The sequence below is a fragment of the Cupressus sempervirens genome, chromosome 10 (assembly GCF_028749045.1).
Source record: "Cupressus sempervirens isolate cs-2001-9-10 chromosome 10, ASM2874904v1, whole genome shotgun sequence".
Lineage (NCBI taxonomy): Eukaryota > Viridiplantae > Streptophyta > Pinopsida > Cupressales > Cupressaceae > Cupressus > Cupressus sempervirens.
The window spans coordinates 862,215,580-862,230,418 of NC_143127.1; the positions used below are offsets into that span (position 1 = coordinate 862,215,580).

General features: G+C 33.9%; 1 protein-coding gene across 1 annotated transcript; it reads left to right on the forward strand.

The window, feature by feature from the left end:
- The first annotated feature begins 5,920 nt into the window (after positions 1-5,920).
- On the forward strand, positions 5,921-11,460 carry LOC149536743 (MLO-like protein 6). Its single transcript, XM_089806338.1, has 15 exons — positions 5,921-6,049; positions 6,569-6,626; positions 6,723-6,970; positions 7,919-8,035; positions 8,145-8,196; positions 9,376-9,464; positions 9,561-9,635; positions 9,721-9,809; positions 9,926-9,975; positions 10,056-10,096; positions 10,392-10,565; positions 10,660-10,695; positions 10,790-10,857; positions 10,999-11,059; positions 11,161-11,460. Exons 1-15 carry the CDS (start codon positions 5,921-5,923, stop codon positions 11,458-11,460), a joined length of 1,587 nt encoding a protein of 528 aa, XP_089662464.1.
- Positions 11,461-14,839: the final 3,379 nt, after the last annotated feature.

Sequence of the window (14,839 nt, forward strand, 5' to 3'; positions counted from 1 at the left end):
AGGGATTGTCCCTTGCTTGAGCGCAACAAGAAACCAACCAAAGATGCTAAGCCTATTGAGGCTACAAAAAGAGATAAATGGACTATTGTTGTCAAGAAGGGTAAAAGAAACACTGCTTATAAAGCATGTCCTTCCTAGAATAATGGTCAGGCTGCCTCTAGCATAACATTGCTAGTTTTTCTAGTTCCTTTTCTTATGTCACCACCTATTTCAAACCTTGAGTCTTCGGGGATAATGAACTCTATTAGTTTAGAACCTCAGGCCATCTAGGCATGTGCATCACAAATGGCTTCCATCATTTCTACATAGATCCTTTAGTGTTCTTTCAACCTAGATAACATAAGTGATCATTTAGATGGCAAGGAGAAAAGGAGGATCATCTCCATTAGAAAGCCCTCTCTTGACTCTTCCAACACATTTTTGCATAATAGTTTCTCCTCTCTTAGGGATGAGGATGACATGCAAGCTTTTCCATGCTAAATTTTCTATCACAGAATGTGTAGGGGCTAACAAACATCCCTTGAAAATACTTTAAATTCATGATACCAGACATAGGCTTAGTAACTTGGATTTCCTTTGCCTTCAAGAGGTCAAAATTGTTGGGTTTCTTCTGAACTCAACTTATCATGTGATTTGGTCAGAAAGTGACCTATTTTCTTCCCAACATAAGGTTGATCAAGGTGGTGTTGTTACTCTTCTTATCCCATGCAGAGAATGATTTGGATTTTTCCATCTCTTCAGAATCATTCCTTTGGTAATTCTAGTGTTTATGCTCCCAATGATGTGGTTGATTGTTCACACCTATGGCGTTGGATGGCAGATCATCTGCCACCTACCACTTGGGGTTTTATGTAGGGATTTCAACATGGTTGAGATGGCTACAAAAAAAGAAGCTATTTCTCCTTTTCTATGGTCAACTGGTGAGAGAGAAGTTTGGTTTTACATGCGCAATAAATTGGGCCTTTTTTAGCCAAATACTAACTACCACTTTCTTGGTGGGGTTTGGCATAACTAGTTTAACTTTTGAGCTAGATCTGACAAGGTTTTAAAAAGGTTTGATTGTACCATGATCACACCTTAATATTTCTTTTCATTCTTTGAAGATAGGAAATTACTTGTCACTTTATTGTCGGATGTGACTTTTTCTGACCATTTTCCCATCTTCTTATCCATCGTTTGGCAAATAGCTCACCCTCATACTTGTAAGATGCAAATTTTTCTAAACACATCTTTATTGGCTCATGCTTCTACCTCTTATCATATCTTACATATTTAAAATATTGAACCTTGACCCAATACACAAGTTGGGTGGATTTAATGATGGAATGCTACCATCAACCACACTATGAGGTTTCTTTGCATTTATGGTAGAGAGTTAGCCAAGTACTGCCAGAGATATTATGAGGCTACCATTAAAGATCTCTATACCACCTCTAAAGCCCTTGCCATGAACCCTTTCAATACAGATCTATAAATCCAGCTCACCACCCTTCGTTACTAGAAGAAAGTTGGAGATAGCTATACTACTCCCAGAGATAAGATTAAGGCTCATCTCCACTGCTTGGAGGTTTGTGTTCAAGCTTCAACAGAGTTTTTTAATGCTCTCCAAGCTTGCCACTCTTCAGTGGGCATTAAGAGAATCAAGGAAGGTCAACATACTCTATGTGAGCTTCCAAATATTCTCTAAGATTTTGTGTGTCACAACGAGAAGGTTTTCATTGCATAGGGAAATTCCACTACGTGAGAGAAAGCCTTGCAAACTTGCATTTTAGTTACCCCTAAAAAGCTTGCGTTTGAGCAACATGATTTTTATGAGAAAATGCTTACGCTTTTTGATCTTAAAGAGGTTGTCTTCTCTATGAAGAATGAAAAATATCATAGGTATGATGGATTTTCCTTTGAATTCTATAAATTTTTTTGGGACGCTATTGGCCCTGATTTGCACAAAGTCTATCTTAAAGCCTTCTAGTCGCAATCACTAGGGAGCATAATTGTAATATTAATTTCATACTTAAATCTGGTGACCTCGAGGATATTTGCAATTGGAAACCCATAACCCTCCTTAATGTCTCCTACAAGATCATCACCAAGGCCCTCTCCCTTAAGATCTGACTATTATTGCTACAGATTGTGCATCCTAAGTAGTCTAGCTTTATTAAATGTAGCTATATTTTGGATAAGATCATTGCAACATGGAATGGGCCCATCAATCCAAACAAAAAGCCTTATTCCTGAAAATTGATTTTGCCAAAACTTATGACTGTATTGAATGGCCCTTTATCCAGGTTATGTTATAGATTTTGGGGTTTGGCCTAATTTCTCTTTAGTCAATGAAGTACTTTTTTGGGGATGCCTCTGTGGGCATCACCATTAATGGGTGTCAATTATAGACTTTTGGGATCTTCAGGTCTATTCACCAAGGGTGTCCTCTTGCATCTTCCTTGTATGTGTTGGCCTTTAAAGGGTTTGGTTACTTGCTTCCTTATGCCATATTAGTGAGGTAGGTGCTGGGCATTACTCTTCCTGATTCCTCTAAGAAGTTGGTCAATAGGTACTTTGCTAATGATTCCTTTTCACTCTCCTTGAGGAGGTGGAAAATATTGCCAATGCTTTTATAGTGCTTGCTAGATTCTTTTTGCCTATTCTTCGGCTTACCTATTTAGTGACACAAGACTCTGTGTTACAGACAATCCTTCTTGTCCGTCACTCCTGGTTTGCCTAGTTCTAATGGAATTGGATTCAACATGGGGAAGTGTTTTTTTTTCTTGGCATAACCTTGGAATGCGGTCTTGGCTAGGATTGAGAAGAAGCTAAAGTACTAGATTAATAAACCACTTTTGTTGGCTAGAAATTTTTGGATTTTCTCCAAAGTGTTGGCTTCCACTCATGTTTATTATTCATCTAGTTGGGTGCCTTCAAAGGCCTTCTACCTCAAGCTTGAGATCTTTTTGCATGACTTTCTTTGGACTTCAGATCTCTCCCATTATGGTTTCCACAGAGTGGCATGAGGTTTTTGTTGTCTACCTAAGGAGTCAGGGGGCCTTGGCCTACTTTCTACCCAGAAGCAGGGTACTTCCTTGTGTGCCAAGTGGGTCATTCATACCCTCATAGGCAATGAAGCCTGGAAACTCCTTTTGTGGTACTATATCTCTTCAAGCTTTCCAGTCAATTGACTTTCCCAGAAGAAGATTGGTTTTCAAACCCTTTTGGTCACTCCTTCACTAGTTCAAAACCTTTGCTGCTAAAAGCATTTGGAAAGCCTTGGAAATCATTAAGCCTTCGATTCATTGAGTTGGAGATGGGTTCAGAGATGACCTCTCTATGAACTAACATCATTTGTGGTAGTTTCCCTTATTTGTTGTTCAAGGGATCCTTTTGGAAAACATTTAGGGGACCAATGCACTACTTTTTTCCAAACTTGGCATTAGGACTCCTAAAGATCTTTTTTCTAGAACCACTGGAAGCCTTCACTTGTGTGAAGATATGCAGGTACAGTTCTGTCTTTCTTGTCCATATTGACAGATATTTGATCTTGTAGTTTCTACGATGCCCCAACATCTGTTACATAAGTTGGGTATTTAGTTTGTCAAACCTTGGTGGAAGGATTGGAAGTGGTATCCTACCACTCCTATGACTAGTTATTAACCCAAGTTGGGTTATCACTGGTTAGTTCCTCACCCACCTATGGTGGATGTGCTCAACCAACGTTGGCATTTGCATTCTTCTTAGAAGACTTAGAGCCAAAGTTTCACCACTATGTGGAAAGCTATTACTGAGACGAAGATTGCATAATATTCAAGTAGTGTGTCCTTTTCCAAGGGTTGCCTTTGGGCCCTCGACTCCAATATTTGAGTGCCTAGACCCTAGATGCCCTTTTTGTGGGCAACCTAATACGTTTCTGCATATTTTCTCGGTTTGCAAATGTGCCCAACGATATTGGCACTGGATTCATGACTTTTTCAAGCCTTTCCATCCAGAAGCTTTTCCTTGGCATATGATCTTGTTGGGGGATTCACCAAGGCTCCCCCATGAGTAATCTAAAACTTGGCATGCTTTCAGAATGGAGATTTAATTCACTCTATGGTAGGAGAGAAATGTTGTGTTTTCTCACATCTTTCTTGATATAAATGTTTCTATGCATACTAAATTTTGCATGTGCAATAATGTATACAAATTCAAGTACAAACTAATAAAGTGGCTTTGGAGGTGGCCCACTTGCAGTAGCTCTTAGCTCATTGCGGGAATGCTCCCCGTACAGTGGTCAAGGTGCTATCTAATTCTATTTCTAGAGATCATACGCCTCCCCTATTGGAATCGCCATTGCTGTTATACCAAGAACTTGAGCTATCAATGAACATTACAATAACCAGAGACAAGGATCCACTGGAGGCGGTTAAGAACATGTCACAAATCCATCAGTCTATGCTGAACATTACCTTCACTTAGAGGGGATGGAGGCACCAACCTCTCAACATGACCTAAGGGATTTGAACTCATAACCCAACACTCTGATACCACTTGTTGGAATCACCATTGCCATTACACCAAAAGCTCGAGCTGTCAATGAACATTACAATAGCCAAAGACAAGGATCCATAGGAGGCAGTTAAGCACATGTAAAAAATTTCCATTGGTTTATGTTGAACAATACCTTCACTTAGAGGGGACAGAGATAACAACCTCCCAACATCCTCGTGGTTGTTGGTGGGGCTGCAACTCGTCAGCCTACCACTCCCACACCCCCCAGTCACAGCCTCCTTGTCGCTCACCCAATGGTGGTTTTGGAGGTCACTGGCACTCAATTTCTCCTCCCCTGAGACATGGTTTCATTGCTCATGCTGCATGACATTCTTCCAATCCAGATCCTCATTGGTCTTTCCCCTAGCTGGACTTGGCAATCTCGCCTCTTAAGTCAGAGGGAGATATAGATAAAGAGAAAAATGATGATGCCACTTATGGGTGGGCTCCTCCTAAAGCCCCTACCAACCTCGCTACTATATGAGGCCATGAAGATTGTGATCCTCCACCCTTGGCTGACATTGCTCTTGCAGTTTGAGGGTTACTCTCTATGCTTTTTTGATGAACAGATAAGTGTTTGACCTCTGATCGTTTGAACTCTCGCAGAGTGACCTTGTGTCCCTCGACCCCCTTTTTGATGAATATATTACTTTATATTTATATTAATAGAAATGAACTATTCATCAAAATTTTAATTATCTTTTTAATTATATTAACTTTAATAAAATATTTACAATATATACTAAAGCTAGCTACCTCTAATGACACTATAAGAGAGAAAGACCAAAAGGCCAACATAGATCATCTTTATTTATACATAAACAAAATATTAAAAAAGAGACAATCAAATATCTTAAGAAACTTCTATGCAAATAATTGTCTCAATTGAAACGACCTATTACATAGGATCTATACATAAGATTTACAAAATCTTATTAAATTGACTTTTAAATTTTCAAAGTAACAAAGAATAGCATACAAGATGTAAATCTTATTAAATTTGCTTTTAAATTCTCAAAATAACAAAGAATGCATACAAGATGTAAATCTTATTAAATTTGCTTTTAAATTCTCAAAGTAACAAATAATGGCATACAAGATCTTTTTTTATTATTACTCTGATTTTTAACCGTCAAAGTTGCCATCAGTTGATACATAGAAACTATTATTTCGCTATCGATGTAAGATCATGTAATGTCATTTCGGCAGATTTCGTTACACATCATGTCATGTGACAGAAACTTTGTTTGACTTTATCAACGAAAATTGAAACCGCATATTGACGTACATTGAAATTATAAATTCCACGATCCACATAAGTAACGTCTTCTTCAGTTGTGTAAGTATAAGAAGGCAAACCCAAAGGGAAAAAATGGAGGACAAGAAGAGCAACTATTTGATCATGGCAGGTGGGAGCAATGCAGATACTCGTTCTTTAGAAAACACTCCCACATGGGCTGTGGCCATTGTTTGCCTTGGCTTTGTGCTCATTTCAATCTTAATTGAACAAGTTATACATTTCATTTCTAAGGTACCCTTACCCTTCTCCACTTAGCTTATCTTTGGTTTCGTTGTTTTGAACATTTTTTAAAAAAAAATGTTTATAGTGTATACTAGTTATCTTATTTTTAAGACGAGTAAATTATAATATTGGATATTTTTTTTTGGCAAAACGTTACATTTATATTAATAATGACCGTTTCAAAAAAGCTCTCGAGAAAAGAATCAGAAAGGAAAAATTCCCATCATTGTCTGATACTAATGAATCTTGTCTTAGAGATTCCTAGATCGAAAATATAGTAATTACAAAAAGCCCAAAACGCATATGAATACAATTCATTGATTGGTGTCCGAAACAAGACCCAGAACTAAGTCATATAGGTTGTGTCTATAATGAGCATACTCTATATTTTGTTAAATGCAATTCTATTATTTGGTTGATATTGGTTTTTAATTTTTTAACAACTGATTTGTACAACAATATTATTGTGTTCTATAGGATTATTCTGATTGGAATGAATGGATTTGTTTTTGTGTGATTTGAATGCAGTGGCTCAAGAAACACCGAAAGAGAGCAATGGGAGAAGCATTGGAAAGGATCAAAGGAGGTGAATAAATTGTTTCCATAATAATTAATCTCAGCCAATAATCACTTTTGACAAAGAAATTAGAAAAGCTTGACTTATGATCTGGCTTGTATGCAGAATTGATGCTTCTGGGATTTCTGTCCCTGCTTCTCACAGTTGGGCAGACGCCACTTTCAAAGATTTGTATATCAAAGAGATTGGGAGAATCATTTCTTCCCTGTTCAAACAAGATCTTCTCTCTTCACACTACTGAAAAGTTTTCATCACTTGGCCAACATCGGAAACTTCTCTTCATACCTTCAGAAACACCATTAAGGCGTACCTTGGCCACAGATGAGATTGTTACCGGTCATTGTGCTGATCAAGTAGGAATTTTTACTTATTATTCATACAGAGTGGTACTAGATCTTCTTGTTTTTCAGATTAAATCTTTTCAATCAACGTTTTTGATCTATTTTTTGTCCTAACAGTTAATATTGATTGATGAGGAATAATAGAGTTGTCATGAAAGAACAAAAGTTTATATGAAATCCAGAAAAAGTAGTTTTAAATTTTAAATTTCATTGTTCTTGGATTTGAATCATTCAAAAACCCAAATTTTCTTGTTCTTGGATATGTCAAATTTGTTTTGCTAACAATTCATTTTGATGATGGATTAAATAGAATATGATTCTAAAATTTTATTAGAAAATGTTTACATGATTTCATTGAAGAAAACAATATTTAATGGAAGAAGTTATGCTTACAATTCATATAAAAGGATTGTAGATTTTGTTGTTTCGAAATTTGATATTTTTTTCACTATTTTTTTTTTTCTATCAATTCATGTTTTTGGAACTTTATTTGGAAATGAATCATAGAATATGATCTGAAATATTGATTAAAAAATATTCATTTGATTTAAATGAAGAAATCAAAATCTAATATAAAAAATCGATTTAATTGTGTCTGAATTTAGATAATTTATTATTAATTATTTTTTCTCGCTGTTCATATTGATGACGAATCATAAAATGTGATCTCGAATATTGATAAGAAAATACTTTCACACTATATAATCAAAAGAAAACAAGATCTGTTTAAAAGATTATGCTTATCAATCTTCTTATTTTTAAATTTGAATTATAATATCACACAATATGATTTTTTAAAATGGTAATTTTAAAAATATGATATTTTTAACCTGATCTGATCAAAAGATAGAAAATAGGATCTGATCGTGAACTGAAAAGTTTATAATTATATTATAAAGAGGCAAAATTTATTTGGTGTTATACAGAAAAGATATGAATTGTTTTGTATTATTGATGCAGGGGAAGGTTCCTCTCATATCACAAGACGGGCTCCATCAACTGCATATCTTCATTTTCATTTTGGCCATTTTTCATGTTTTGTCCTGCGTTGTGACCATGACGCTGGGATGGGCAAAAGTATGAGTCATTCAAACTCTTCTTCATGTTGTTGATATATATGCAAAAATATATTAATATAAGGTGTAAAGTGGTGAAGATTAATGAGAAGCCTTTGTGATTTGTGCAGATGAAGAAATGGAAAGCATGGGAGGAGGAGGCGAAGAGAGAATTGTTTATTGGTTAGTTTAATACTTTTAATTTGTTTACCAAGATGTGCTTTTAAATTAGTTAAATATAATATATATTTTATTTATTATTTATTATTTTAAAAATAAATTTATTCAATCATAAAAGAGTTATAAAATAAGAACAATTTTCAATAAGGACAATAATATAAAGTTATGAAGTCTTGCGAGGATTGAATTATTTGAATGAAAGTTCTTATAAATATTTAAAAAATAAATTAAAAAAAACTAAACATCATTAGAACTATGGGGACCATCTCTTGATTGATCCTTCAAAAAAATGTTTGTCTCTTCTATTGCTACTATGATCCAAATTCCCTAGAGCACTCCTAGAATAGTAGAACAATATGGTTGCAAATAACATATGTAGGATCCACCACTCCAATCAAATCACATCTAGTCAAAATAGTCTCATGAAGAGAATGAAGAATTTTTCACCGCAAGTGTATAGTGTCCATCTTCGTATCCCAAACATGTCGAATGATAAAAGAAGGGCCTTTAGCCCAAACAATCGGAAGAACATAAGTTTTAATGTTTAATTTGTTGTTGAATATTGACTTTTAGTCTAAGCTGACCCAAGAGATTCCATAAACAAAACCTTGCCCTCTCAATAAGAAAGATCCTATGAAAAAGAAACAAAATCCAGTGACATTGACATAATGACTTTCTCCTTTGAAACAAGAGTTCAAATGTCTTTGTCAAATGTTCCATCATTTTTCTTCTGGAGGTTTTCCCCTTGGGAATATTTGTTTTTTGGTGTCATATGCGCTAAGTGAGGAATATTTATACATGAAGATCTTTGGTATATCAATCTTCATTATATTATGTGTATATATAGTGCACAAATAAGAAAACCAACCCTCAACCATCCCCATTAAATTTAGTTCTCTAATATTGTATTCATTTGTAGTGATTTGACCTTAACATTTATTAAATTCATTATTAACATGAAAATTTTGAATAAATTGTAATTACTTATTTCACTAAATTCATTTGGTAAAAAGAACCATTTCATAGAAATATTTGGCGAGATAAACTATTAATATTTGATTTAACAAATTTATAAATTAAAACACACATCAACTATTTAGATTACATATAATTAATACTGGGAAACCAATTATTTATTTTAGATTTGAAAATATAATTCATTATGTAATTCTGGTATTATAGATCCTTCAAGGTTCAGATTTACTCGTGAAACAACCTTTGGAAGGAGGCATGTGAGCTTCTGGTCCACAACAACAATTATGACTTGGATTGTAAGTAAAACTAATAATTCAAAAGATTTCCTTCCTTTTTAATGTATACTCATCTAGATGACAATGTTACATAAAATATTGGCTCTTATTTTGCAGGTATGTTTCTTTAGACAATTTTTCAGATCAGTGCCCAAAGTGGATTACTTAACACTGCGCCATGGCTTCATACTTGTATAACTTCTTAAACCATACTTATAATTTACATGGTACATTTGATGAGAGACTGTCATAATATTGGAAACACTTATGATTGCAGGCTCACTTTTCTCCACATACTGCTTTTGATTTTCAAAAATATTTAAAGAGATCTCTAGGTGAAGACTTTAGTACTGTTGTATCAATCAGGTGTGTTCATGGATTTTATTTTGATAATGGTGGCAATATATTTGAATTATCAATCTCATTACATGAAATTTAAAATTTAATCGCTTTTTAATGGATATATATATATTTTTTTGCAGTCCACTTCTATGGTTTTTTGCCATCTTATTTCTCCTTCTTAGCCAGCATGGTAAATCTAATTGACATTCCATTTATTTGTGTTTCTTATTTCTAAATGTTTAAATGGCTAATGGGTATGAAATTTTGTAGGGAATTTTACACTTTACTGGTTATCATTCATTCCATTGATTGTAAGTAATAAATCTACTTGACTTCACTTCCTTGATTCTTTTGTAAAATAACAAAAAGAATATAATAAACAAGCATTTAGATGATTTTATAATCAATCTCTATTGAAAAAATTATATTGTTTTCTATCAATTTCTAAACATTTATATTAGCTTTTATTACCTACTTAATCTAGAGTTATCATAGAATAAATATTAACATCATGAAAAAATTGTAGCATCAAATCTTTCATTGGAAGACCTATTTACAATGGTAAGAAATATTGTTTTATAAGTGCTAAATATTTCTACTTTACAGATTCTTTTGGCAGTGGGAGCGAAGTTGCAAGTTATTATAACTAAAATGGCATTGGATATCCAAAATAGGAGCTCTGTAGTGCAAGGAGCTCCAGTGGTGAAGCCCAATGATCAATTTTTCTGGTTTGCTAGACCTCGGTTGATACTTTATCTCGTTCATTTTACCCTATTTGAGGTTAGAGACTTTTTCTAATGGTTTAACCTTCTTTCTTTCAAGTTTCATCTCTCCATGCTTCACAAGTTTCAATTTGTACAACATTCTTTTGCAGACTGCTTTCCAGATTGCTTTTTTCGTTTGGACATGGGTAAGGAAGAAGTTTTTATATACCTAAGTCCTTTTAGAAAAATTTCCATGCCTTAAACAAATTAAGTAATATTCATATAATTTGATTGATGCAGTATGAGTATGGATTAAGTTCTTGCTTCAATACAAAGGTGCAAGGTACTATACTCAAAATAAGCACAGGGTAAGTTTACTTAACCATTTGAATCCCTATCTAAGATGCAATTATCTTCTTGAAGAAAACATTATATTGGAAAGAGGCAATAACTAATGTTCTTCTATTGGAAAGAAAACCCTAATTCCAAATTGTATTGTCAATGATTAGATTGGGAGCTCAAATATTGTGTAGCTATGTAACTCTTCCTCTCTATGCTCTTGTTACACAGGTATGTATTTCAGACCTAAATAAGGATATACGTAGATATATTATATTTTATATTTCTTCAATTCTATTGTCAAAAATAAAATATGAGATTTGTGATTACAGATGGGGAGTAATATGAGAACAACCATATTTGATGAAAACGTAGCTGATTCTTTGAAGAAGTGGCAGCATAGAGCAAAGAAGAAGCTTAGAAAGAATATGAAGCAAAGGAAAGAAGATTTCTCAAATAGACAAAATTCTTCATCTGATTTTCTTGACAAGAGTGAAAGTGAAGGAGAGCAAGATGACCGTGAGATTTCAGATACGCCCTCCCCTTCTCACCATTCTCACAACAATTCCAACAAAAATTCAAAGGAAAAACTACACAAAGACACACAAGATGATGTTGAAATAAGAGGATGACTTGAAGTTTGCTTATTTTTACCAGGAAAGGAATTGTTCCCATTTGTTATGTGGTGACAAATGCAAGGTCTTACATTTATATTCTAGCTGCTCTAAATGAGCAGAAGCTCAACACTAACATGGAGATTCATTGAAGCAGGGAGTCCATTAGCAGCAAAAAGCCACAAAAATCATTAACATTCTACAAAGTTGAGGAGTGCATATTGTTACAGGTTAAAAAGTTGTAACAGATCAAACTTATTAATTCTTTCGTTAGGTCGGGTTATCAGATGGAGACCAAATTACTTGTGGTCAGAATTGCCATTTGTTCAATTTAATTCATTAATTCTTTTTAATAATTAAATTTATATTATATCATTTAAGATATTTGTCTCGGAGGTCTTTTATTTGTGGTCTTATTAGACTCGCAACTTCTTTTTTTGGTGAAGAATGGTTACCGATCTGTAAAGAAAGAAACATTTATATTGAATTTTTTATTTATTTATAAGTGATATTAAATCATTATTTTATTGTTATCAAAATTCCATTGATGTAATGATATAGTAAATTTGTAAACATCTAAGCTATACCCAGTTCAAATCAGCTTAATACAAAAAAAGAAATGATTCAAATCCTGTCAAAATGCATTGTGATTGTTGAACCCTATTGGGAAAGACTTACATATGTCGAACACATATTTAGATGTTTATGTTATACATTATATGTTTTCACCATGTTGCCCTAGTGTTTCAGTCAAAATGTGCAAAGGAACATCTAATGGTTTATCCAATTTTTGGTAGTCTAGTGATTCCAAATCCTCCCGCTGGTCACAAGCTCAGCATTGCACTTCAAATTTCCCAAATCAGAATTATCATTCAAAAGTTATGCTATTTTGAAGTAAGTATTTTGATTTTAAATTACTCAAAAATTAAAAATCCCAATTTCAAGATAAAATAATAACTTTAAGAAGGTTAATGTCTTAACTAAAAGATTAAGACCTTAACTAAAAAATATTAATGATTAAGAATCAACTTTTCCACCCGCATCAATATTTCCTCCCTCTCCTAACCTATACACCTTCTCTCTAAAACCTTAATCTTTTAGAAAGTTAAGCTTAAGAAGTTAGAGTTGATATTTCAAACTTTCTCCAAAATACATACCCTAATCCTAACCCCCACCATTCAATAATAGAAAGTCCAACTTTCAATTAACTAGGTTACCATTTGAAACATAAACTTGAAGGATATGATTTGGAGCTAATCTGTGACAGAATAGTGCCCCGAAAGGTTGGGAAGGTATTCTTGAAATGGAGTATGAGAAGCTTCAATGAAAATCTATGAGCAAATGAATTTCCATGGATCAATTACAACGAGTCATTTGGACAGATTGTGAACTGTAAATCCAGATTGTTAGCAAGCATCCAGAACCATAACTGTCTACAAAGATACCCCTTTGAATGGCACAGCCTAATGAAATCATAGGAGCTGATCAACATGTGGCAGTAGCGATGATATGGAATTGTAGACATGTATTCTACATTATCAATATACGGCGGTCTGTTTGGTTGTTGGAATAGGTTGTTGGAATAGGAATAGGAAATTAAAAATATGTTTTCTATTTTTTCTTTGGTTTGTCAATTGAAATAGGGCATAAGAATATATATTCTTATTTTGTCTCTAAAATAAACTTATGTCCATTCCAAAAAATAGTTGTTATGCATTCTTATTCTTAGTTCCAATGCCTTCCTATTCTCATTTCTTATGCCTGCAACCAAACAGACTGGATTTGAAGTGAAGAAACGGTAAAGCCTGCAAGAAGCCAGAACTGTTTGACAGAATGCCTGAAACAGAACCATTCGATAGAGGGCCTCAACCCACTAGACTATATGCCAAAATATGCAGATGTCTGTGCTCTCCAAAGGATAATTGGTCATGGTGGAAGCAGAATTGAAACGCACAGGTGAAGCATATGAAATGCTTCCAAAATAATTTGGGAAAATCATGTCATCATGGATATGGAACATGATTCCTTTGACAGAATTCCTGTGAACACAGAAGCAATGTAGGGGATTCTAGTCATTTTACAAAAAGCCTCATGTAGAAGCGGCGAAGGCAATGAATCGTTGGTCAGAATTACTCAAGGTCATACCAAAGCATAGCTAAGGTGGATTCTCCTTATTAAACGCTGTTGTAAATTGTTTGACAAAATGTTTGGCTAGGATAGGCATTTTTAATAGAAAGAGCTTATTGATGTCCTATGCAAATTACATATATCAAAGAGTTCTTAGAAATTTAAATAAAAATCGATCAAGTAGGAGAGTTCTACAATCTTGTTAAATTCGCTATTCTCCCTACAAAATGTACTAATGATTAAATTTCAAAAAATTGAAAACATAATAAGTTTTTAACATTTGATTTTCATGATCTACATATTTTGTGATAAAAACAAAAAATTGAAAACATAATAAGTTTCTAACATTTGATTTTCATGATCTACATATTTTGTGATAAAAACAACATAAAAATTATGTTTGACTTTTTTTCTTTTTAGTACATTTTGTTTAGAGATTAGCCAACACTACCAAACACAACCCGTATCAGCGCATTGTGGTGAATAGAAGACAGGCAAAATGTCAGCGTGAACACATACACCATATTGGAGCAAAAATAGAGTATCATTTTGATAGGGTACTTATTTGATATGCCAGAAATATAACATAGAATGCATCAATAAGTATGCAATATGCGGTCTCAGAGAGAGCACGTTTAATTATTCAACCAAATACTCATGTGTACAAGGTGTTCCAAAGAACAGAGGGCACCAAATTGTTTGAAGAAGTGCTATGATGTTTTAGCATCTCATGGGAAAAAAAGATATAACATCATAGCATTTCTATTAAATAGCTTTATTGGATGACCCTTAAAACATGTTTAAGGAAGGAGTTGGCGGGTGCATAAATCTCAATTACTTCATCTTTGTCAGTAGATTTTGTATGCTACCTACGACAACCATGAATGAAAATCGTAGAGTCATAGGGAAGGCACATGAAGTGGAAGACAAAATGCCTCAATTAAAAGCTGTCGATTAAGCTTGAATAGGAAAGCAATTCTTACTAAAGGATGGATGTTGTTGTTACACATTTCTAATTTATTTTAATCCAGTAAGCTACTATGTGCAATCAAGATATGGAAGTGTGGACATCGCAATTGATTTCTTTTGATGTAGTTGAGATTCTAAGGTCTTTAGAGAACATTCCAAGCAAGTGCAATTGTTTTTAGTCTAACAATCAAATCTTAGTATGTGATGTCTGAATCAAAGGTACTCAAGATGGTAGAAAATGAATCGCTCAACATGGTAGAAAATGAATTTGAAATGATAAGGCAATGTAAAGGAACAATTC

Coding starts and splice junctions, on each gene's coding strand:
- LOC149536743 (XM_089806338.1), top strand. CDS start 5,921: ATGGCAGGTGGGAGCAATGCAGATACTCGTTCTTTAGAAAACACTCCC. Junction 10,097..10,391: donor TATCATTCATTCCATTGATT/GTAAGTAATAAA, acceptor TCTACTTTACAG/ATTCTTTTGGCAGTGGGAGC. Junction 10,696..10,789: donor CTTTTTTCGTTTGGACATGG/GTAAGGAAGAAG, acceptor TGATTGATGCAG/TATGAGTATGGATTAAGTTC.